Genomic DNA, 26,710 nt, shown 5'->3' with positions numbered 1-26,710 from the left:
TCACTTGTGCTGCACCCCCAGACCGGCTGGCTGGCATACCGTTTACGGGTGCTTTTAAACTCCACTATGCGCCTTCCCAAATGTGTGTGACCAAAATAGCAATTTAGGGGAAAGCGTGCCAACACGCCCATGACCACACCTCTAGGCGCAAATACCGGTGTCGGCATAATGTGACGCTGGACCAAAATACTATTTAGGGACAGAGCAAGCTCCTATACTTGTAATTCCTATATATTTCCGGGCAGCCTGACTTGCGGGCTACGTCGCGGGTAACGGCGGGGACGAAAATCGAGCCCCATGTGTGAACGTGACTGATGAGCAATTGATGGGCTTTTATGAGTTGTGCTCGTGCTCCACTGAACCCAGAGTGACCTTGAAGGAAGCAAGTACCGAAACTAGACATGCTTTGGTTGCAGAGAAGTCACTATTACTTGAAGGAATTCATTGTCAAAACATATGACCAAACCCAAAATAACTTATGAAATTCTATTGTGAACTGATGTACGGACCTGTAAAACTGTAACAGTACTGTACAGTGTGACTTCTGAGATTAAACTGAGTGGATTAAGACTTGTTGTAGAACAGACTTTTCTCCGGTGCATCGTATACTGCTGCTTTTTGGCCGGGGCATTTTCTCTCTTCTACGCACAGATAGTGAACATTATCATGAGAATATTCACAACAATGTGAAAGTATGGCTCACCTGTTTGTGTTCCCATCCCACCACGTGAGCAAAATATTCCAATATGGACTCGAACTTCATAATGCAGACCTGATCACGAGTCAAAATTAGATCATATTAGCATCATCTTTAGATTATTACATTGTACTTTACAGCATTATAGGAGGAGGCAAGCAAGTACTGCGTTGTGTCTGGGGATTACGGGAGATTTACGGTTGAAATGAACTGGGAGACTCAGACAGTCCAGCAAGGTTTTAGGAATACATTTATTATAAAAAGTGAATAAGTAGTAGGGAAAAGCTTAACTGTAATGTATGTGTATGTACGTTGTAACTGGCTGCTCTCCTACTGTCAAACTGCACTGGCAGTGTTTATGTCCTTTGTACAAGGTATTCCTGTACTTATGTAATTATGTGGACATAAATAAACATTTCAAGTGTGTGTGTGTGTGTGTGTGTGTGTGTGTGTGTGTGTGTGTGTGTGTGTGTGTGTGTGTGTGTGTGTGCGTGTGTGTGTGTGTGTGTGTGTGTGTGTGTGTGTGTGTCTCTGGATGTGTATTGGGTGTATGTGAGCTGTATGTCTCTTAATTCATATTCTACAACAGTGTGGTAAAATATATAATATATATAACTCATATTCACCTGACAGCTTAGTATGCACTTTACTGGACCCTGTGCTGTGCAAAAAATAAGAAAAAATAAGAAGAAAGAAAGAAAAAGAAATATCAAAAGCTGAAGGACAAATACAGTATACATACATTCTTGCATATTTAATTTGCTGAGTTTGCCATGCTAACCTTACTGTCGGCATACCAGGCTGACCTTATGGATGCCACCTAACAGGATGCCTCACATATCTAGAAAGTACAATGCAGCCCAGAATAGATCACACGCTTCCATAACCAGAAAAACTTGTTCGATGGATGTATGCACAGGTATTGAATCTCGTAAATGTACAGTGTAAAGTGCAGTGGATTTCAGCAAAAGCAGTTGGAGACCAGGTTGACTGAAAAGGCACCTTTAATTCTCAGTTCTCTCGTTGCAATGGATCCAGCTATGATAAACACTATCTCGAAGAAAATTGTAGATCAGCTTGCCTTGAATGAATGTCATATCTGCAGTATGCACTGCATACCTTTTCAGGAGAGCAGGCCATAAGATCGAGATCATGTACATGAAACATGTCTCGTTTTATTTTTAGTATCAAATGACTGAAAAAGAATTTCAGTCATTTGGTACAAAAAAATAAAATGAGACATATTTCATATTAAAACTATGAATATGTGTCTGTATTGCATATTCAAACCTAAAATGTATTTTACTAAGACTAAAAGACTAAGACTAGACTAACTAAAATTCAGAAGACTAAATGGGACTAAAGACTAAATGCGTGTTATTCAAAAGACTAAGGGCCGATTCATACTCATATTTTACCGCTGTTTCGGCGCTGTAGTGCCGAAATGATTTCGGCTCGTCAGAAATTTTCAGTAGCACCGAAGAGCCGACTTTAGGACGGTACCCGCCCCCCCCCCCGAACCTCAAATGACATCACATTGTAGGCTCTACAGAGCCGAACCGACTTTTATTCGGCTCTAAAATAGGAGTATGAATCGGCCCTAAGACTAAATCAAAATATGCTGAAAAAACACTGAATCTGACTGCTGTTGCCATATAACCTCAGGCTTCATATCAACCTGACCTGCCACAGTACCAACTAAAATGTATATCCTATCAAGGACCACTGGTGGCCAGGGGGCTATACACCCCAGACAGCACTGTATATGACAATCGCTGTGTCAGCAATGCTTGTGGAATCATGAAGGATGAAGATCCAATCCATCCAAACCATAAATTGTTTAAGATGCTGCCATATGGAAAACGGCTACGCATCCTCAAAGCCACTGGCAAGCAAAGCTTCTTCCCACGTACATTCAGGGGTAACAGGTACGGTCGCCCCTTTTCCATCTCACCCCGCTACTCTACCTAGCTGTAAATAACAAACATAATTCATGTTGGTGATGTATATCCATGGACAAAATAATAGCATGATGATGCAATTACAAAACATGGGCTACATGGAAGAATGTGTTTAATAAAACTAAGTGGATTGTTTACACAGCATTGAAAGAAAGCAGTCACCGTCTCTGTCTCATGTTATTCTTTCTTGCTATTACAGAGTACAGAGATTGACTACTATACAATCAAATACAAGATCATTTCAGATTTCAGCAGGGAGAGGGAGGGAGATACTAAATTAACTGTTAACTAAATTAACACTTTTCTTGGGGGTGAGTTGGTAAAGGGGCGAGTTGTTTGGTATCCCATTCAGGTACATGAACGAACTCTAAAGAACGAGAAAGAACCAGGGTAAAGGAAACCGCTAACTCTGTCTGTCCTTTTCCCCTCCGAGGGTTTGACCAATTTATCTGAAATTGCACATGGTCATTGACTATTGGCATATGCAGGAAACTAAACTGAGGAAGCTGATTTTCTATGAGCAAACGTTGTCACTCCCGTCTCATCGCTTTATTAGCACCCCCCCCCCCCCCCCCCAACCCGCTTCTTTTATTAGCACTCCCCCCCCCCCCTCCCCCAACCCGAAAGAACAAACAAACAAAAAAGTCTCACCTGTCTCTGTGTCAGAGCGTTGTGCTGCCAATTTCTTCTTTGTAGCAACAACACAGCTGGTCTTCAACTTGCCAGGGAGAGGAACTGAAAATTACAGGCAACATTGAAGAAAACACAGGGAAAACGGGAGAAATGAGGAACAGGTGTTTGTGAAAATTATCTCGTTTTATTCTTTACAAAAATGAACAGAGATGTCTAATCCCACTTGTGGTCTTGTGTTAGGGATGCACATGCATGTAAATCGAATATCTGGATTTGACGTTTCACAATTAAGTAATTGTGAAAATAGTTGCTCTTTTCACTCATCTCCTACATACATATTACTATTACATAAACTATTAGATAATAGTTTATAATCAGAACAGTGTATACTAAGTCATCTCCACATCCATCATGCTCACAGCAGCATACTGTCATATAATCATTCACAGAGGCCATTCCATAACATTTGGCCAAAGAGTAAAGGTCCATGCAGACTAGACTTAGAGTAGGCCTAAAACCTTTCCTTTCATAAAGCTTATACTTAGGGGTGGCCCCATCCTGGGCGCTACACACCCTCTGCCAACCTGGAGAGAGCAACAGACTGACCTCATGCTCCTTCAATGCATGAGGAGTGAGCAGGCCGCTTCTTTTCACCTGACGGGGGAGTTTTCCCGGTTGGACGTAGCGTGTAGAAGGAACACGTTATTCCAACCAGTTCCTTTCCCCTCCATCAGGCGCCCCGGGTGGCCAGGGGGAGGCAGTATATGTATAGAGACCAGGATTACTACATGTTTTTTTGTGAGGGTACCTACCCTAGGGGACACAGGAAGAACATGCAAACCCCACACAGAAAGGCGCTTCTGCCGACCCCACCTCGGGTATGATGACGCACGCAGAGGAGAGAACACGCCCACAGCGTCCCCAGTGGGAATGGAATGAACCCAGGACCTTCTAGCTGCGAGCCGACAGCGCTAGCGCCACCGTGCCCCCTTGAAAATATGTCTTGAGAGATTAGGGCTGGTCCTAGGTTGCCTGAGATTAGCACTTAAATGATGTCCTGATCAAGGTTCTCATCTCCCTCTCCAACTGTACACATGTCACGTGCATCATGATTCATGCATTATATGCATGCATATTCATGCACGTCACTAACTTGACTTCTTCCAGCAAGTTTGTGTCCCTTTTCTTCTCACAGGCTTCCATATCCTGCCGCCTGGAGGGCGGGGCCAGGTGCTCGCGTGACGTGCCCAGCCAATCCTTGACTGGATTGAGTGTTTGACGTAATGCATCTGTATGATCTTGCCAGAGGGTGTTCTCCCATAGCGAGCTGTCGAAGCGCAGTTTGATTAATAAAACTGTCTTTTTCTCCTTTGTGGCTTTGTGGTGGAAATGTCACTAAGGAATAAGAACTGAGAACGGACAAAGTACAAAACCAACGTGGCAGACAAAAAGTACGAGAGCAGACACAGATGTGTGTCCCTTTATGTACCATCGTGCAGATGTACAATAAGTGCTTGATCAGCATACAAGAAAACAGAAGGGGAAGTTGAGTAGACAGTTTTTTTTCAGAGGTTCATAAAACGGGTCAGAGGGTCACCAAGAGTTGACAAATATTAAGGAATGTGTCAGTTCCTTGTCTGACATCCTGTCTTTGAATTGTCATCTCTGGAATGTAGTAGACACTTATGGAAGGTGATAAACATGTGTCACTTTCGCTGGGCATTCTACAGGGGCCTCTCCAGGGCCTCTTCCAGGTTTCCTGCTGTTGTACCATGGTACCTCAAGTCTCAATAGCAATCTCATTGCCTCAGCTAAATAGAATGAGCAAAACATGTTTGTGACTGGGGAAACACATAACTAGGAGAGATAACAGGAAAGCATATATTTTTACTTCACAGCTTGACCAGGCGATCTGATGTGGTTTTAGGCACTTACTATGTACAATCACATTATGCAGGGACTGTTTTTGTGAACTAGTGGGCTGAGAAAAAAAATAAGAAATGGTTCACTCTCCCCACATTCAGGCTATGGGATCTGCAGTCACGGTTGCAGTCCCATAGCCTGGAATGACAGTCAATGTCATGGTTTTATTGGTTGTCAGTTTGATTGGGGTGATTGTGATAGGGGTGTGTGATTTGGGCTCTGCTGTCAGGTGTTTTGTCTAATTGTGCTCTCCTATTTGCAATAGCACGCTGAACCTGGCCTCATGGCTAAACGCAGAACAGAATTGCATATATACGAAGATACAGTAGATAAGATATGGCAGAGGCACGGCACGCTGCCACACAAAGTGACTACTGGCCAATTACAGTGTGTCTTTTCTGGGACTTGTGCGTTCAAATACACGTATGACCAGAGGGCAAATAGAGCGCACCCTAGATTCTGACATGTCCCGGAAAAGACACGCTGTGATTGGCCAGTATAGTCACTTTGAGTGGCAGCGTGCCGTGCCTCTGCCATATCTTATCTACTGTATCTTCTGTAGTGGCAGTTTTCAAAGGGGAAAAAGCCTGGGCGAGTCGAAGCAGGAAATGTGGCATAGGAGTGGGAGTGAACCTTGTATTTTGCTAAACCAATAACAGAGGGGCGTCACTCTAAATGTGGTGACGTTAGTGTTCTCCGCTGCGTTCTACTGGGGAGGGGAGGTGAGGCGTGCTCATAGGTTCGGTTTCCAGTGCTAGTTTGTTCCACCCCTCTATGCCCAGACAAGTATAGGGCTACCGCCATATTGGAAACGAAAATAGCAGCCTCCATACGATACACACACCCCAGAGCCGGCGTCTACCTTTTTATTTCTATGGTCTCACCTGTCTCAGTGTGAGAACGCCGTGACGCCACTTCCTTCTCTGTAGCACCAACACGTCGTATCACGGACACTGCAGGGCCGTGAGAGGCAGTGCTGGTCTTCAACTTGCCAGGTACATGAACTGAAAAAAATACAGGCAACATTGAAGAAAAAAACAAAGGACAGAAACAATTCCCGGAAGGAGGGGATCTGAGAGGAACAGGGAACAGGTGTGTGTGAAGATTCTCTCAATTTGTTTTCTTATACCACATAATCTTTGGTCACGTGAGGGATGCACAATCAAGTAAATCAAAAATCTGGATTTTATGTTTCACAATTAAGTAATTCTGAAGAATTTAGGCTAATTAAAGTGTGGCTATATCAGTAGCCTATATTGTTTCTAAATAACAAAACATCATGCTATTCAAGTGTATTCATATTCTCACCACTATCAAATATACATTCATACTGTATACTACACATTCATATACATTATATTCATATATTTACATTATATCACATTTACATTATATTCATATGCATATGTTCATATACATGTACATAGATACACAAATCACCCATATACCAGTAACAAAGGTACAACACTGGAAAAACACGTGTATTGAACAAAAATATATAAACCATTAAAACCATATTTGAACACAAAAAGAAACACAATCATCATTAACAATTGTGATTTACAGAGTTAAAGCTGCAATACATAACTTTGATGTCCTATCCGGGATTCAAATCCGGGTCTCACATGATGTGAGAACTAGCTAGCGCTCGTCCAAGAGGCAATGGTTGGCCAAGGGCGCTGGTGTAATGTATGTACATAATACATTTAGTCAAGTTATGTACTTACAGACTAGGGAGACCGCCTCCACGCACTGCAGATGTGCGCTATAGTTATATTGTATTGACAAACTATTCCCTGCACAGGTCAATTGCGTTGGTGTAGCTAGGGCAGGCAAAGATGGATGCACATTAACAGTGGATTCAAAGCCACAACATCCCCAGTGGTGGGCAGGCCAGGCACTGCCCCACTGCGCTACACACAGACTGAAAAAAATAATATAATTCTAGCCATAACAGTGCAGTGCTATCTGGTGTAAACAATCCCATGTCTTCTTTGATTGGTGAGGTCTCGTGTTCTTGGAGGCATCCTGTCACTGTTCATTTCAGATGATGTCTTCACATCGGATTCCCTCAAATGTCAGGGTTGTATCAGTGAGCTGTATGGAAGAACTGCCACTCCACACAGACTGACTTTATGCATGTGTAGTATCTGGACATTATAATATACATACACTGTCTATTACACATATTCAGGTCTGGATCACTGGCAGAGTGCCATGGATAGCGCGCACACGCACACACACACACACACCCTCTTTGCCCTCCACATATGGACATGTTTATGCTCCATTTACAGACATATACAAGAGAGATGCAGCACACACACAAACACACTCACGACCACGTACAGCCTACAGACCTTTCACACGCATGTCACACGCACGTATATGCAATATACAGTTTACCATACATGGACAGTTTTGAGGCGTCTCATAGATATACCATTAGCCTCGTAAACCACCCCTTCCCCCTGAAATCATTTCAGTCATTTGGCGAGGGGAGAATGCCAACATGGATCATGATATTGATATATCATGGATCATCATACTGAAAAGATTATTGGTGACAGCGCACGTTGACAAACGAAAGCATGTGACAGCACACTGACAAAAATGAAAACATTTTGTGTCACATGCTAGCACACCTTGACAATTTTTGTTTTAAGTCAGTGCACCTTGAAAAGTATGAAAACATCAACAAATAGGAAAAACAATTAAACAGATGAAATCAATAGGCTATGAGCAGAGCACCTGTCCTGCACATTTACAACATTCATGTGTGCAGTCTGTGCACATAATAATAAAACATAGGAGTTATACACATACAAGTGTAGGTTGATTATTATTATTATGATAACTTTAACCATGTGTGGGTACATATAGACACGCCATAAATAGTCAGACCTTAGCTTTGACACACACACGGCGCACACACCATCATAGATTGTCCTAGTAAGTTGCGTCGCAAATTATGATGATTCATGAAGAGAATAAAGGTTCGGAGACCAGCCACTTGTATCAAAGATAGATCATCTTCTTTACTTGGTTACATCCACAAGTGTGAACGGAGTCCGTCATGGTCGAATCTTTGCGCGCATTCAATACAAGTGTTATGTGGTCACGGAGCAGACAGTCTCCAGCATTTATTGCGACCACAGGTCGCAGATTACTATGAAAACCTGCAAGACCTGTCAGTCAGTGACTCAATCAGTGAGTCCGTCACACCAAAATATATGGCCGTCAGTCCGTCACGCCTCCCATATATGGTCATAAGTCTGCCACGCCTCGTGACACGCTCCGTGGCCATCTCCATATATGAAGATCACGACACTGACTTCATCAAACCCTGGATAGCCATACATTGAGAAGACTGGATCATCACCTAGATCTGCATATATGGAGCCGGCCAGCAACTGACTACATCTGACCTCAAACCTCAAACCCTAGATCTCCATATATGGAGCCGAGTCTGACATTCCACATGTTGATCCTTCCCCACCCGTCCTTCCTCTTCCTCTTGTCTCCCTTTTGACTGATACCTGTCCATTCAAACTCTAGACGGGCCCGCCCCAAACTTATTAGTGCAGCCGCGAAAACTAGAGTTCTCAACAGGCCCGAAATTTAAGGCCCGGCCCTGGGCCCACTTGTACACTTAAGACACAGGGGGCTGTGTCTTAAGATCTGCCACCCTTAGATTTTCATATATGGAGCTGACCTATTCTGACATTCCATATGCTGATCTGACCTCATCAAACCCTGTACACTCAAGACACACTCCGTATATGGCCAGTACCCCCGATGCCAAAGCGCCAGCGCTCGCCCAGCAGTCTGCAGTCACCCAGAAGATTTACGCTCTGTCATCTCTTCTCTCTTCTCCCTCTACAGTACATCAGCTGTCTTCTCATCTCACTTGTCCCTCTAGTCTACGACAGCTTCCTCAGCTGTGACCTCTTCTCTCTTGTCCCTCTAGTCTACGACAGCTCCCTCAGCTGTGACCTCTTCTCTCTTGTCCCTCTAGTCTACGACAGCTCCCTCAGCTGTGACCTCTTCTCTCTTGTCCCTCTAGTCTACGACAGCTCCCTCAGCTGTGACCTCTTCTCCCTCTACATCAGCTGTCATCTCTTCTCATAAGTTCGCCAACAGTTCAGTCAGGCAACTCTTAGAATGAATTTAGAATATATATTTATTGAGCATAATTGAGCATAGATATATGAAGCATAGATTGGCGTCAGGGCTCTGTCCCTATTCATTCCCTGTAACATTGACATTTTAGTTAAATTATAAGCCAAGTAGAATTACAGGGAATGAATAAGACCCCCATGCAGGGGGATCTAGAAACAGAGCCTGTATACAGGTGGATGCTGGGGAGGCGGTGGGATTTGCAAAAACTTCATGAGCAGCAGGTTAGCAGCGAGCGAGGCAGGGAGACAGCAGCAGCAGCGGCGCACGACCGCACAGCGGGAGAGAAGCCAGGAAAAAGCAGGTAGGCAGTTTAAATAGCCGCTCTGATCAGGTAAAGAGTGCATGAGACTAGTCACCTGATCAGGTAGGCGCGCTCACGAGTTGCCTGCCTGAACTAGCTCCGCAGGTTTCGCATCATTAAAACAGAAACTCGATCCCTAGGCTCTGCCACAAAGGCCACTGCATGCCAGCGATATCTTTCAGTGTCTTCTTGTGCTAGATATCTGTCATTGATCTGCAGTGCATGTGCAAGAGCTTGAGTCACGCTTGTGTCTTTGACCGGTTCACACATAGCGATCAAAGTGTTCACCGTCCTACCTGTGGCTTCTCCTGAATTATTAACTCTGGTGAAGCTTTTTTTGCTGCTTTACCAAAAGTAATACACATCTTTTTTATAGTAATAATAACCCATTCTGGGCGGGAACCCCTTTTGGTGTTTTACCCCCTCAGGCCATGAACCCATTTTTGGGTTCTGTACAGTATGTACAGTATTCAAAAATGTAAAAAAATGTATGCTGCTATATCAATATTTGAAGTTTTTCAGAAAACTTAGGTCAGGATTTAGAGACGTTCGGGCTCAGGCCTAAATGGGATAATAATAATGTCATAATGTCATATTCCTTCAGTCTAATACGTACCCAGTGTGTCTCCTGGTGTGATGGTAGTTATCAAGCTGCTCTCCTTGCGTTCCGTCCTCCAGTCTTCCAGCATCTTCAAGGCTAAAGATTATTGTCAAGCAATAAGTATAAAATGTGACTTGTATATGGATATCTACAGACATGGTTAGGGACATAATATAGGCTGTCCATATCGAGTTAATTTCTGTTAAGACAAACCTCAGAAATAAAGACTCGAGAAGAACATTGACTCGATGTCAAGTGTACACTTTGAGTGAGTCGTGTCATTCTCCTTAAATACATAATACACATTAACTGACAAGCTGACCTTTAAATACATTACACAAACATTTGCACATGATACCCTGAAACTGACAAGCTGACCTTTAAACTATAGGAATATACACGTATGTCCCCACAAAGTCTGACTGACGAGCAAAAGCTGATATTGCTAGGGGTTAAAGGGCATTTAAATACCAGGCTACTCAGAATACACTTCATAGAAGACACTGTGGTTCTATCATCTCCATTATAAGGATTACAGACTTTTCTTCCCTCATAGGAAGGCTGTGGACAGTTCGGAAACGATGCATCCCTGAATCCCCCTAGATTTCAGATAGGACTAGGGCTGATAAATTGCAGGCCAGGCCAAAGATTTTTGGGATTTTGGATTTACAGTATGCAGTTCCTAGCTGGATCTGTGACCAGATCCGCCACTGGTTGGCAGTGGCTCAGGAAGTAGAGCGGCCACCGGAATGTTCCAAGGTTGTTTCCTGGCTCCCCCAGAGTTAGTGTAGAAGTGTCCTTGAGCAAGACTCTGAACCCCTAACGACTCACGATGAGCAGGTTGGTGCCTTGCATGGTTTCCTCCGCTGTCGGTGTATGAATGTGTGTGTCGATAGGTGAATGTAATGCACATTGTAGGCGCCTTGGATAAAAGGTGCTATATAAATGCACCATTTACTTTTTGTATGTATTTTAGTGTATGAATCCATGAGAGGATTCAAGTTGCATTACATTACTATTCATATATTTGTGTTTTTTGCCTACAGAAGTCACTGGATCTTTTTTTTTTTTCACGAATATAACCTTTTCCCTTACTTTTAAAAATGTTGTCTCGCATTGTTATAATGATCATTAGACGCAATAACTCAACTCCCAGACTCCCCAGTCAGAGTTCAGAGTTTTAATGAATGTAGAATTATGTGCAGGATGCAATTTACATACAAATGTGAGGGACTTTATTTATTTGAATATGTTTTTTTAAATAGTTTACGAAAAATCCTCTCTCTCTCTCACTTATGCCAGTGTGCCAGTGATCACCATTGTTATAATGATCATTATACTCAGATCAATAACTCAACTATCTCCCAGACTCCAGTCAGAGTTCAGTTTTAATGAATGTAGAATTATGTGCAGGATGTAATTTACATACAAATATGAGGGGCTTTATTTATTTGACTATGTTTTTTTTTAAATAGTTTACCAAAAATCCTCTCTCTCTCTCTCTCTCACTTGCCAGTGTGCCAGTGATCTCGCCCTCTCTCCATCCTTGGTGCCAAATGTTGGCACCGGTGCCGGCCCCAAAGGTTGCCTACCCCTGCCCTAAATAGAGTTCCGACTTTGGAACAAAAATTAAAAAAAAAAAAACTTACCCTCTACGTAGGAAGTCCCTTCCACTGATGAGAACAAAGCAGGCTCCAGGATCACTTGCTATAACAGAAGTCCTTACAATTATTAAAACTATCGTACACTACCAGCAGCCTGGCTGGAAAACCACCCCGATCGCGATCAAGAAGACACATGATAATGTGAATTCACCCGATCGGGAAGGTTTACCAGGCTACACTAACAGAGCATCATGGGGAAAGGATGACTTCTAGTGTAAACTGTACTTCATTACCTTCATATCAGTGATGGTCGTTCTATGGATTTCTTCCATTTGTTCCGCTAAATCCTGCATCATGCTGTGAAACCTACGGTTGTATTCATAGCTCCTGTACATCATCAGAGTAGAGGGATGCCATGCATTCTGGGAAACACAAACAACACCGAGGTTAATTTAGTAGCCGATATGGGCCAACAGTCGTCCAAGGTCTTAAAATCTCCCCAGTTTGCTCATTTGAATGTCTCGCCTGTGATGGCACAGGAAAAGAGCTTTCTTCCTCTTGGGACCATTAATGTGCACAGCAAATCAATAATGTTCATGGCAATCCAGGCATTAATTTAGATATGTTGGGACTCGGGAGACAGGGTAAGAAGAGACAATTAAAGCAGTGCTGATATTAAGCACTAACAGTATTAAGACTACATTGAGCATGTTGACTGGAGCGTTTCCATTTTATGCAACAACAATCAAGCGTGTCATAGAAAATTACAATGTAGCGGTGGATGTGATGAAAGCTGAGGAGATGGTTGATGATCTTGTGGTCGGTTAGAGTGAGTTTGCAGATGATGCAGAGATATACGCGTCTATCAGTCTGCTCCTCACAGCTGCATTCCACCAGGTGCTCCAGACCTGCAGGGATGAAAAGGTGCAACAGAGTGCAATAATTAAGCAGCACGTTATTCCAACACATTTTCCCTTTGTACCAGTTTGCTACATTCACCCGATGAGCCAGTTCTTTAACCCATTTTGTCCTGACGTCAAAATATATGAAAGAATATATATTCAAAGATTTGCGCATTTTCACGATTTTTCAAAAATAGCAGACCTACAAGCTTGTAGCGCGCCACTCGGTGGCGCGCTATGAGCTTGTAGATCTGCTATTTTTCAATAGCTAAAGCATAACATAATGCTAACACCAAAAGGGGTTCCCGCCCCAAAATGGGTTAAAAGTCTATCATTAGGTAGCTCTAATGAAAATAGTAAAGTTAAAATAATCTTATTAGCTCACAACACATCCCATGGCATTTGAGATAATCTTCTCCAGTAAGACTAAAGTGTGACTTATTATTCTGAGATGCAATGCAACTGACCTAGAAGAGGATGCGTCCTGTTTGGGTTTCCCAGATATGCCTGTATAGTCATCTTGTTTGGCCTTGCGGCTGAAGACAGATCACAAAAACAAAGTCAGGGTACCGGTATACATATTGGATAACAGGGCCATTGTTTTTTTACTGAAGGGTTTGAGCAAACGGCATAATAATGAGGCAATCCTTGGGTAGCCAGAGGGAAGTCAACTGACCTGAGGTCTGCTTTAGAAGGTTGTCATGTTGACTCAGTATGTCCATTGCTGTCAAAGTGTGAGGAGAATTATGAGTTAATTTGTACCACTCAAGAATACAAGTGTTCGCCAACTTCGCCCTTTTCTTGCCTGCATTGTTGTAGCATATATTCACCACACATGGTGTTGTCAATCTAACGTGATCAGTATTAACACATTAAATCTTGGGCCAAAGTAAATATTATATAGCAGCACTGTACCTTTGCCATAACTGGTGCCTTTCACCGTTTCAAACAAGGCTGGAGGCAAGTCCAGAACCTGCACACAATACAGCAAAGAATACAAACGCTCATGCATATTATTGGAATGATCAACCATCCTGTTCCTTCTGGTTATAGGCCTATAATCAAATACATTTTATGAAATGTAAAAAATAGAGATAAAAACCAATATATACACGCTCAATTTGTCGTGTATTTAGCCTATAATGACATACCCAAACTAATATTACAGTCCTTGTCAGTCTGTTCTGGAATTTGACGGCTGTAGTTGTAAATGAATTCCCATACAACAAAGTAAAGGGTGGTCCTTTCTTTATAACCATTGCATTTCCATTATCACATTCAAGCGCTCTGCACAAGTTAAGTTACCTGCAAATCCCCACTGTGGACCTTCGAGGACTTCTTAGTTTCGCTGCGGGCCACAGGATCCACAATAGGTTCAGAATTTCGGCAGGGAATCCAGGAGAATCTCAGCACGTTGGGATTGTTGTAGTTCTAGGAAATAGGAAATATACATTTCAAGTAGAAAGAGCATTTATCCAAGCTATAGATACATTTCAAATGGAGAGCATTCAGCCAAGCTGAAGTGGTGGTGGTCAACATACAGAGGAGTTGCAGCAGTGCTTGATAGATTTGAGATGGATCGTCAGATTCCTTGCGTCTGAGATGGATTGCTCACACACACGACACAGGTAAAACATGGAGTCCTCCTCTGAACTCAAACACAGTGTCACCAGAGACAAGCCTAGGAGGGAAGCAAATACAGAAAGGAAACCACATGGTTTCTACTAGTGACACAATCGATGGGGAATCCAAGCTAATAGAAACTGCAGGCTTGCTATTCCTGGAATGTTAGCATGCTATAATGGAAGCTGTTATTCTCAATACAGCTTCCGTGCGTGCGCGCGCACGCACGCACGCACGCACGCACGCACGCAGGCACGCACGCACGCACGCACGCACGCACACACACTTTACTAACCATTTTTTTTATTTTGTCCTCCCTGATTCAGGCGATGCCTCAGGAATTGTTCCTGATCATCAACCCGTTTCAAATTAACTGGAAGAGAAGAGAGAGAGTCAGACATGGAGAAACATCAGCAATGCACAATATGAAATTATTATATTACAGTACAAGTACAATTATACTGTACTGACAAGTTTAAGAACTATTAAGGAGTATATAAGTCTCAACAGTATCTACTATTCCCAAAAGAAAGAAAGAAAGAAAGAAAGAAAGAAAGAAAGAAAATCTTTAAAAGATCTTAAATAGACAGGAACTTACCATGGCCTCGGAACACCTCTACAGACCAGGAGGAGAAGATCATTCAGAAAGAAAACAAACAGAACAGAGGCGAATTAAAATACATCTTGAAGTCACTCGAGGTTAACGAAACTAGGAGATATTGACGTGTAGCTGCAGAGGACGAGATGTAGGCCTAACTCATTGACGTTTTTTGTGATTTAACTGGCCACACATGGGCCACTCAGCACTCACCCGTGGCTCCGACATGCGTGTGTTTTAACCGGCCACACATGTGCCACTCGGGTTAAGACTCACCCGTGGGCCAGTGGGATGGTGGTGCGACGCACCAGCGCCCCCTATGGACTGACCGCCACTGCCCGTGGCATCCGCGTGCGGTTAGGTGCACTTTGTGTGACCTTTAGGGTCATGGGTAATTAATTTGTCAACTCGTGTCTGCGTTACTGAGAATGATTCTTGGAAAGCGTTTTTTTTCTTCGTACGTTTGTCCTCGTATGCACTTGTACCATGTATACGTACAGGTATGTATCTCTTGTACCATGTATACGTACAGGTATGTATCTCTTGTACCATGTATACGTACAGGTATGTATCTCTTGTACCATGTATACATACAGGTATGTATCTCTTGTACCATGTATACGTACAGGTATGTATCTCTTGTACCATGTATACGTACAGGTATGTATCTCAATGTAAAGTTATATCCTGGAAGCACAGTATTGATTTATTTTTTCCCCCTTTACCAAATAAGAGATGACCTACCTTTCTCAAACAGTACTGCCTTTTCCTGTGGGTAGAGAACAAGAGAAGAGACATGGGTTTAGTAATGCTTCATTTATACACTGTACACAAAAAAGCTGAAGCTTGTTTACATTGTGGCCCACTTTGAGACACAGAACAACACAAATCAAACTGTACAAACCATGAAACCATGAAACAAAGAAAAGAAAATCCGAGTTAGAACCAATACAGGACAAGAGGTAACACTAAGGGCTCGGGCTGTTCCCCGCGCAAGTTTATAAATGATATCAAACTTTCCTGCGTCTACATTGCGGTTATGTTAATTATGTATGCTGTATACACGAGACCGGTAAACTGCTCAGTTTTCAAGAGAAAGCTGAGAAGACTCATGGCTAGTATATAGAAGACTGAATGACTGAAGAATGAATGGGAACTGACTCAACAGAGGCATTTAGAATTGTGACCTGAAGACCGAACAAAGTGAAAGCTGAGATACTCTCTCCTCCACTCTTTAGCCATGCATCCCAGGCCAGTGAAGTGGTGGGCAGAGGTCGATCTGCAGCCGTCTTCAGTGACTTGAAGATTGTACCATGAGGTACATGGAGTCAAAACAACTTGGTTGTGAAAACCAACCAAAAGCTATTTTCGTGCTTGGACAGACCCAGCCGGCCAGCCAGCCAGGGACAGACCCAGGGACCAGGGACACACATAGCTGTTTATAGGAGTGGTTGCACCACTCAAAAACAGGTTGACGTGAGTCAACAGTCTGTCTTGAAAACGTTTGGGTTTCCGAGGCTGGTCTTGAGAGACTATAGTCAAAGTGACAGGAATGAGGGCACCGGTCAAGGTCCTTATTGCACTAATGTTGACATATGAAGATAGCTGTCCAAGAATCTTGTTCTTTGACCTTTGAGCGTTTGGCCTTTGAGATCACCTTCAATAGCTCTTGTTTTTGTTACTGCCCGTCTTAAGATTCAGCTTGTCCTTGTAACATTTATTCTAGACTAACTATGGTCTAATCCCTGTGCTTGTTGGCAGAATATACTGTACTGCTGACCTGAGTGTTATTAATTCTCCCCATGATATCATGTACATTAAATCGCAACCATCACTATAGAATATTGTCTCGATCGGCATGCACACACAATTCTAAATGCCTAAATTGTAAATTGATCCCCTCTTGCCTCATCAGCTATTGATTGGTCCAGAAGAATCCATTGCATGACAACAGACAGTCAAGTCAGCACATTTACATGTTATTTTCGTGGTGGTCAGTTTGTTTACCCAAATGATCAAAGACGACTGCACATGTTGCATTTAGGGACTCATATTACACAGCTGGGTCCAAACTGGAAATAGGCCACACAGGATTTAGGTCTAGGCATTTGGCATTAACACATTCCTGACTCGGGAGATTTGAACCGGAAACACTTATTATGACCTGAAGGTGTCAAATGTGTCTCTATAGAAATGTATTGTACTACTGTGGTGGAGAAATCTACTAAAGACAAAACAGTTCTACCTTCTGACAAGAAAAGAATACTCAGTTTCAAAGACAATAATGATGAACAGGATCGGACAGCAACGTCATTCTCAAACAGAAATCGGAATTATCGGATGCAAAGACTTTAGTACCCCCTTGGTTGCAATTGTATCTTCCCGGCTTGGTTATTGTAACGGACTCTACACCACCCTGAGACGCTCCTCATTAGACCATTAATTACAAGCACTACATGGACTGGCCCCACTTTATATCACTGATCTTTTGTCCCTTGTTTGCCCATTGTTTTCTTTTATCCTGTGCAGCACTTTGGTCGACTTTGTCATGTTAAATGTGCTATATAAATACAATTTGAGTTGAGTTAAGAAATGCTGGGCCAGTCGAAATTTTTAAAAGGTTAAAAACATTTTTTGTTTCGTAAACATTTTCCCCATGTTGTCGTTGACGTCAGCCTTGCATCTCCTATTCCCTTATACAGGTCTGTTTTTGTTTTAATCCTCGACTACTGTATCTTTGCATTATTATACTGTGTCGTCTTTTTAACTTGATTGTTTATATTGTGTCCACTGTACAGCACTTTGTAACATTGTTTCGAAAGGTGCTTTATGGTTATGAATATAAGGTACTTACTTCCTATGCGTTGCTATACAGAAGAGGAAGCAAGTACCAAACAGGTCTAGGTTTGCCATATCAGGAAGCGGTTTGACACCTCAACCCATGATTTACAAAGTTCACTACACAGTACACAGCAGAACAAAAAGCCTTCTTGGGGGTCACTGCCAGTGTAGGTGAAAGACATGCACAACACTGACACAGACATTTTATGGTGCCAGCATGCTAATATAAACATTCTCATTCCCAGATGCGATAACGCTGAACAACACCGCATTCTCACAGTATGCAAGGCATGCATGGGGATGGAAAAAACATATAAAATGGGAATGGAATCAAGTAACTATACAGTTACAGGAAGTATAAAATTGTAATTGTAAATTGTATAAAGGAATACTTATAATCATATATATTTACTCTACACTGCCCGATACCAAATACAATAAATACTGTACCAAATATTTAGATTTCTACAGAAGTACTGGGACATTGTGTGTACTTTGTGTTAAAGTATAGATGTTCGAAGGAACTCACTGTTGATTTGAAAAGCAAAATGGGGCCCTTGACCAAGAAAAGGCTCCAGCAAATCATCAATCAAGCACAATTTAGGCATTTAGCAGATCTACGCTCTTAATCCAGAGTGATTTACAGTAAGCAATAATTAAACATTAAACATAAGCATTAAACATGCAATACATCAAATACATAACCAGTAAGACGCCTGAGGGCGAGGTCGCGTGCACGCATCCGCCTGGGTGACAGCAGACTGCTGGGCGATCGCTGGCGCTTTGGCATGGGGGGGGGGGGTAAGACCTTAATTTTCGGGCTGCCAAGCGCGGCTGTACTAATAACTTTGGGGCAGGCCCGTCTAAAGTTTAAATGGACAGGTATCAGTCAAAAGGGAGACATCGAAGAGGAATGATGGATGGGGAAGGATCAACATATGGAATGTCAGAACAGGCCAGCAACTCTACATCTGACCTCAAACCTCAAACCCTTAGGGTATCCCCTCAGATATAGAGTTGTTGGCCAATATTGATGACATCAGGAAGGAGGTTGTCTAGGCTAGGGCAAGTGCTACGGAAAGTGCTATATGGGCTAAGATGGAGTCTGAAGAGGGGGGGTTTCAGACTACGCCGGATGATTGGGAGTGAGTCAGCCATTCTGATTGCTATGGGATGTGCATTCCATATAGTTTTGGAGCCAGAAGGGAGAAGAGTTTGGCACGTGTGGAGCGCTGTCCCGGCTTTTTTAGCGAAGGTACTTCCAGCCTCCCTGCGTCGGCTGATCCGGGCGTGCGGGAGGGTTTGTATAGGATCCAATCAGACTTGCAAGATATTGGGGTGCCATACCTTTGGTTGCTTTGAAGCACAATTAATAGTATGGACAACAAACATGGACAGTTAGTGTTGGCACTGTGGGCATGTCTCAGCATGGCTGTGTTGACTCTCTGGACTTGATAAAACACAGTGGACCAAGCCAACACCAGCAGATGTGGAAATTCACACTGGATGTTGATCAAGCAAATTGTATTCTGTGCCTCCCCAACCTGTTTCCAGACTCTGGGACATTGACTTCCAAATGAAATGCAAAATGTACTTTAATGTGAAAATTATGTTGGGAATCTGTACGTAAAGCCTGGTATTGTGTGTGTATAAATTAGGTCAACATTTCTGTATTATAAATACTTTTGTTGATTGGTCTGTATGCGCATGACATCATCATACCCGGACAGCATACATCCAAACAGAAAAGTCCCATTTGATTGCATTAAATGACTTTAAACAACATTAAATTCACTTTGTCACTCATACTTTGACACTCGAGTTGCCATTCACTGTATGCATGCGCATACCCTCTATTGTTCTGAGGCTTACTGGCTTTTAGATTGTCATGAGTTCTTTGGCAGGCTATTAAAACAAAGCGGGCATGCCATGAAATATAGTTGAAAGATTCACATTTGATTTGAATCAAATTACAGAACAAAATTAACTTTTCCCATGATAATTATCTTTTTCTTTCTTGTGATCTAACCTATACACGTGTAAAATAGTGGATGTATTTTTTGTGCACGCCCCTTCTTATTTCCATAAATGCTGCTGCTATGAGGGTCCCGTCCCTATCGTCTCTCTCTCAGCTCCTTCGTCCAACCACAGCAAAAAAAAACGTGTTGTCCCGACCCGACCCTTGTGGACTTGTGGTGTGGTTATTGGGCTTTAAAAACCACTGCATTATAGGGGTTAATCCACTCTTTCATCCACCTTTTCTGAGCGAAATCTAGTGAACTGGCAAACATTGTATTCTTAAATACCAGTACACGAAAGATTTAAACATCTGAGAGTGCCTAAAAACGTAAACCCTTAAAAAGTAGGCTATAGGCGCACAAATTGACAGGTGCGTCGCGGTCGGTCGGTCACACCTGCTGTCTGTAAAGTTGCGTGTCGAGTTACATTATAGAATAATGTTTACATACTTTTCTGCCCCCTCAAATAGCGATACAGATAATGTGGTACTACTGTGGACCGTGTGGTCCATGTGAAATCTCGTGGAATGTGGAGATAGCCTATATATTTCACTAAATGACAGACCACATGACACACTACACGTGTTCTGTCAGAATAGAATAATAGATGACCAGCTGGGTATCTTTGAAATATAGATAACCTATATGAATAGGTTATCTATATTTCAAAGATACCCTTTTCATGATATGCTCTATTGCCCTACGCACCTGTCACCAGCCTTTTGCTATGTTTTCTAGCCTAAATTAGTATTAGTACGCCTAAATTATTATTAGTATAGCATTATTACAAACCAGTTTATGTTGCTTAGATCTCAGATGTTCCCATATGCAGTTGCCTTCAAACTGGCAGACCTATAATAAATAAACAGGGGGAAAGCTCTCAGCTGCAGGAATTCAATGGATATAGTGACATTTACATTTAATTTATTAAATTACATTTAATTGCACGAAGGGAAAATTACTTTTGCGTAGGCTACGTACCTGGCAGTAGTAGAACAGTCCTGGATGAGCCATGCTGAAAAGAAATCCAACTGACCTGACCCGGAGAAATTAGTTTATAAAAGGATCCGACATCGAGGCTGATCAGAGGGAACCGTGTATTCCCATGCAGGAAAGAAAACGGTGCGTGCGAGCGTATTTGAAAGAGTGATAAAACAAAACAAAATCATTGATCGTTCCCTTTTGCCTCAAGTGCGTTGTCGCCGAATGTAGCCTAAACTGGCCATCAGTCCAATGCTTACATTTATCCAGTAAACATGCCGTGCATGGCGGACGGTTCCTCACTTTTAATGACATATGGAAATGAGGAGGAGGGGGCTATCCTATCAGAGAGGCGGTGTCTGTGGTGTCACTGGACACACTGGGGGGGCGAGGGGGATCCCCAGCCCAAAAAATGACGCGCTGTAGCAGCTGACACTTGGCAGCAGTGGTGGAAAAAGCAGGTTTAGCAGGTTTACTACTAGAGCAGGGGTCGGCAATCTTTTTGACATGAAGTGCCATGTTTTCATTTTCTTGATAATCATGTCACCACATGAAAATGTAATATTTCCATCTGATTTTGATTGTCCATAGGCTGTAGCCTACAGTATAACCTTTTTATGTGGCATATTTTGTTTCACACAGACTCAGAGCCCAGAGTTTGAGTGAATGTAGAATTATGTGCAGGGTGTATGTGAGGGGACTTCATTTCACAGACTAAACTTTTTTGAATACTTCTTAATATTAAAATAAAATATCTCTCTCACCCACTTAGGCCAGTGTGCCAGTGACCACCCTCCCCTGTGCCAATGTTGGCACTCGTGCCTGAGGTTGCCTACCCCTGTACTAGAGAATACTCAAGTAGCTACCTACTGCACTTACAATTTTGAGACTTTACTTGAGTATTTCCAATTTGCAATACTTTTCCTTCTACTCCACTACACATCTCGGATCCAAATAGTTTTCCATTACAATTATTTGAACTATAGTTGCTTTGTAGATTTTGATTATAAAAAAATAAAATAAATAAAAACATAGGCTACATTGATCACTTCAACTCTAGGCCAACAATACATTTTGGCCATTCGAAAATAGCCAATCTGCAAACTCACATCACGCATTGTCAAAGATTTTTATACATTTGAAAACTTGAAATGGGACATTCTATAATGACCTTTTCTTGTACTTTTACTCAAGTAAACTTTGATACACTGTTACTTGTAACTGTATGCAGTATTTCGGCATGGCAGAAGATTGGCAGATTGATACTTTTTAAGTAAAACAAAAATAGAGTACTTTTTCCACTACTGACACAAATGCAGTCAGTGGCAACACCACCACCACCTTAATGTATAGCCTATATCCTAGTAGTGGGAGCAAAGGGTCAAATATTATGCAGGAGGCCTCAGAGACTGAAAACATGCAAGTACAGGAATCAGAGTACATTTGAGTAAAATACAATACTCGGATAAGTCTGATATAGCAAACATATAGGCATAGCGCAGTGAGCGCACAGCAGCAGTTTAATGGAGATAAGAGAAGAGAACCTTAAAAGCCCCCCTCCCCTCTTGATCATTAACTAGCCTACTAGACAATAAGCCAACACATCATCAACAGAAGAGAACGCTGAGAAAAAGCAACACCAAAAGGTTTCCCATAACTCAAGTTCCCGGAAGCATTTTAATGTCATACTGACATAGGCCTACTCATAATGTCATGACATGGGGGCGAAATGAACTTAGTCAAGGGGCTAATGAGATAAGGGGCTTGGAGAGTTTGACAACAGGTGACAACATTGTGTAAGAAAGCACATACAGGGTATGTGACAAAGAGTATAAAAGCTGTGGTAAAATTGAGGTGAGGGTTGTATCCGGAGAGCCACCGGAGGCTGTAATGTCTTAGCATGCTGTTAAATAAATACTACGTAACAATTAGCTTCCTCGACAAGACTGATTCATTCTGCACCTGGTGAAGATAATCCTTGTGTCATCTGATTTATATCACACTACACCTACATGGCCTTCAGGTGTGACAAAGGCTGTTATGACCCCGAGGTCATAATTCATTTTATGCCTGTAGACAGTGTGTGTTTGTGTAGGTTTGGTGCCTACCTGTATGTATGCAAGTGTGTGAGTGCTGGGCTGCAGGTGTGTCTGGCCGATTGAATGAGTGACTGACTGATTTGCAGGTATCTGGAGGGATCTGATTGGTCCCAGCCTTCTGTGGGGAAGTTTGAAAGGCTGGCTTCTCCACAGCTCTGTTACCGCTCTTCCGTTCCAGCAAGTCAACATGTACTGTAGAATATTAAGTTATTGATGATTTTAAGTAACAGCCATGGGTTTCGTTATGGTGAGTCCTTTTGGTACATCTGAGTTTTGCCTGTTTTGATTATGAGTTAGGTTAGTCATTTGTACTTTGGTTTCTTTTGATTTGGTAGGTAAATTCAGGTTTGTCAGATTTGCATCTTAAGTTTATTTGGTTTATTATGTTTGATATAATGCACACCCTGAAGTTACTGGCCATTTTGAATAAAACCCCACAAAAAGGCTGCAAACCCTTTGTTGCTGGTGGTTCTTGGAAGGTGGAAAGAGGAGGGTCTCACTTATTATGTTGTGCCTTAAGGTTCCCCTAGGCCGGGGCGTAACAAAAGCACTGTATCCTTCTGGCTCTCAGAATCAATAGGTGACTGACTGTTGAACACGCATGTCCACAGTTCTGGGGAAAGCCATGCATGTTGTCCTCAGAGCTCCAGCCCAGGGCAGACAGCTGTCCCCAATGTGCAGCTGGGCCTGGCCGCCCAGGTGGTCAAAATAAGTCAAAGCTGGCCTCAGCATGGCCCGACAAAGAGGGGTCTTTTTTTGTTAGCTGTAACACAGGAAAGCAAAGTGGGCACCAAAACATTCTGTTCACTATAGGGGAGTGGGACATGTGGTGCCATGGTGGAAGAGTGGGCACTTAGGGGTGGAGAAGAGTGAGTGGGGGCAGTCACTCTGGGGGCACTCTGCATGGCAAATTAACGTAGCTGAACGTGAATCCCCCCCACCGCCCACCCCTTTTTTTCCCCCCCTCACTGTATATGTTTCTTTTCCCTTTTTACCTCCTTTATGATGAATTCCTGTTCTGTCTATCGAAGTGTCTATTTGTACGTCTCTAAATGTTTTGATGATTTGAACATGGTGGACCCTATTGGAAACAAGTGTAATGCTTAATTGGGTCGTCCACTCACAGTTAACAGCCTTTGTATTGAGTTTGTGCTTGAAATGTACTGTAATTCTGCAAACTGTTAATAAATTCTTCAATCAATCAATCAATCAATGGCATGGGGAAATCTGGCCACCAGGAACATTTAAATCTGCTATTTTCGACATGCCTACGTAATCACCACAAGGTGGCAGCAAAAGTTCTATTTTATCCATAATATTGTAAAAGGAGCTAGATAGATATTATATTTTAATCCCCGAGGGGAAATTGAAGTGTTGCAACGGGGGGGGGGCATAAACCACCCCCCACTACATTCCAAGTCATCCCAGCAGTTGGGCAGGCATTACGTTGAAAGAGGAAAAAAAAGGAGAGCCCAACATAGTGTGAGGGGGGTGATGGGGCTACAAAATGAGGTAACAATTAGTCTGTCGTCCACACACACACACACACACACACACACACACACACACACACACACACACACACACACACCCCCCCCCCCCCCCCCCCCCCCCCACATTGATGATTTAGGCCATGTTATCTGCTATGGTGTTGATCCACTGACGGTGAAAACTTGTGCTTCAGTTCAGTATGTTGACAAGCTTCATGGAGATGCTAATTTTCCTTTCCAGCTCGATTTGGCACCTGTCCACAGAGTCAAAACTACTAGTAACTGGTGTACTGATCATGGTATTACTGTGCTTAACTGACCAGCCAACTGGCCTGACCTGAACCTAACAGAGAATCTAGGTTGTATTGTCAAGAGGAAGGTGTGAGACATAAGACTGAACAATATAAATTAATTTACGGCTGTTATCAAAGCAAACCTGGGCTTCCATAACACCTCAACAGTGCCACAGGCTGATCACCTCCATGCCACGCCCCATTGATGACATTTGTTCAAAAGTAGCCCAGACCAAGTATTAACTGCATACATTAATATACTTTTCAGATGGTCAACATTTCTCGTTTTTTTTAAAAATCATTTTTTTAGTGGTCTCGTAAAATATATGAAAGGAATTATATTACGGAAGAAAATTAACTTTTACAAAATATTCTAATTCATTGAGATGGACCTAAATAACTCACCATGTTGGTGGTGTATTACTGTACATTAATTATTAAAGGTTAATTCAATGGAAAAAATAAAAAGTAGGTTAGTAAAGTGTGCATGTTTGTGTGTTAGTTACCTAGTGCACTCATATGTTTACTTGGCTGTGATGTCCTTGCTATACAAGTGCAGGGGAAGTTGATTCTGATGTATATTTTGATAGCTTATGCATCTCAACATATGTCATAATTGTACACATAATACTTTGGCTTATAGGAGGTCACATTGAGTCCCATCTGGGATAGCCAGTCACTAAAGGTGGCGCAGGGACACTTTGGGATAGTCAGCTATCTTAAATAACAGCTGTGAGTTCTTCCTGTCATATATAGTAGGCTCAGTGACTTTTACCACCCAAGGAATGCGTTCAACAGAAAGACCCCTGTGGTGACTGATTGCTGACTCTGTGGTAGCTTGTTGACTAAGCCTTGAGGGTCAACAACACACACACACACACACACACACACACACACACACACACGCAGGAACAGGGTGACACCCACATGTTAAGACTGTATAAGACAGGTAGGGGATCAGTAGAAGAGTGTGAGTGAGATACAGAGAGAGACAGAGAGAGAGAGAGACAAGGGGGGCCCTGCATGAGATGCAGGCCTCAATATGATGGAACGATGATATCTGTAACCTGTCTGTAACTGATTGCTGACCAATAAACGGAAATAAGGATTATGTGCCTGCCTGGATCTCCATATTCATTCTCAACGAGCAACTTAGAAAAATCTCCACAGAACCCTGAGGAAAAGACACATCACAAATGGCGCCAGACGTTGGAGGGTGGTTGGTGAGGAAAAGTCTGGGGATTTTCTGCGCCACGCGAGACGGACCTGCGTATCTGTGGATTTTTTGTTGCTTTTAACGTGACTTTGGATGGAACCCAGGACTGAAGTTAGGATGATGGAATAGGTTTGTGATTCTTGTGTTAAGCGTACGTGTTAGGGCCATAGTGTACATCTGAACGCTGTGTTAGGCAGGTTATTGGTTAGGTTAGTGATTAGGTACTTGGAGTCTGCTTCTGTTAGGGAGTTGACAGAGTTTAAGAGTTAACTGGTAGTGTAGCTTATATGGTATGATTGTGCGTACATGTGTGTGCTAGAGCATCTTTGTGAGTTGGGGTTGAATGCCGCATGCTGGGGAGGCCTTTTTCTTTGTCTTTGCGACAGAGCGGGGGAGGATTTTATGCTTTAGGCTTGGGTGTTATTATTTGGGTTGGCCTATTGTATTATTTTTTCTTTTAGGTATTTCTGGAGCATGTGGAACATGTTTCAGAGGGGGGAGTAATATAGGTATTAAATTGGGGATTTAATTCAGGTTAAATTGGCTTTAATTTGGGGGTCCAAGCTAAATTTAGGAGGTAATTGAGAATACATTTCTCATTGTAAATTATCACATTTAGGATATTTCATTTATCCTTTGTAAAATCAGATAGGTTAATTTGGATGGTTAAGCATACAGGTTTTTTATTTTAGTCAAAGAAATATAGCCTGCAGGGGTAATTTGATTCTGGGACAAAACAGTTGCTTA

At 42.5% G+C, this 26,710-nt stretch overlaps 1 protein-coding gene across 1 annotated transcript; it reads right to left on the bottom strand.

Annotated features, from left to right (window-relative positions):
• On the bottom strand, positions 1 to 21,113 carry LOC306938732 (uncharacterized protein; the record flags this gene model as incomplete). Its single annotated transcript, XM_079522999.1, has 19 exons — positions 20,866 to 21,113; positions 20,677 to 20,736; positions 15,770 to 15,794; positions 15,026 to 15,043; positions 14,723 to 14,800; positions 14,346 to 14,485; positions 14,110 to 14,235; positions 13,720 to 13,777; positions 13,481 to 13,528; positions 13,272 to 13,340; positions 12,671 to 12,810; positions 12,196 to 12,324; positions 11,948 to 12,005; positions 10,314 to 10,394; positions 6,099 to 6,218; positions 3,310 to 3,393; positions 1,324 to 1,358; positions 704 to 772; positions 1 to 30 (listed from the first exon to the last, which is right to left on the bottom strand). Exons 1-19 carry the CDS (start codon positions 20,896 to 20,898, stop codon positions 1 to 3), a joined length of 1,401 nt encoding a protein of 466 aa, XP_079379125.1. The 5' UTR covers positions 20,899 to 21,113.
• Positions 21,114 to 26,710: the final 5,597 nt, after the last annotated feature.

Source organism: Electrona antarctica, assembly GCF_951216825.1.
Source record: "Electrona antarctica genome assembly, chromosome: 15".
In the NCBI taxonomy this organism is placed as follows: Eukaryota; Metazoa; Chordata; class Actinopteri; order Myctophiformes; family Myctophidae; genus Electrona; species Electrona antarctica.
The sequence above is the reverse complement of the archived record's forward strand: the minus strand, read 5'-3'. Positions and strand labels throughout refer to the sequence as shown.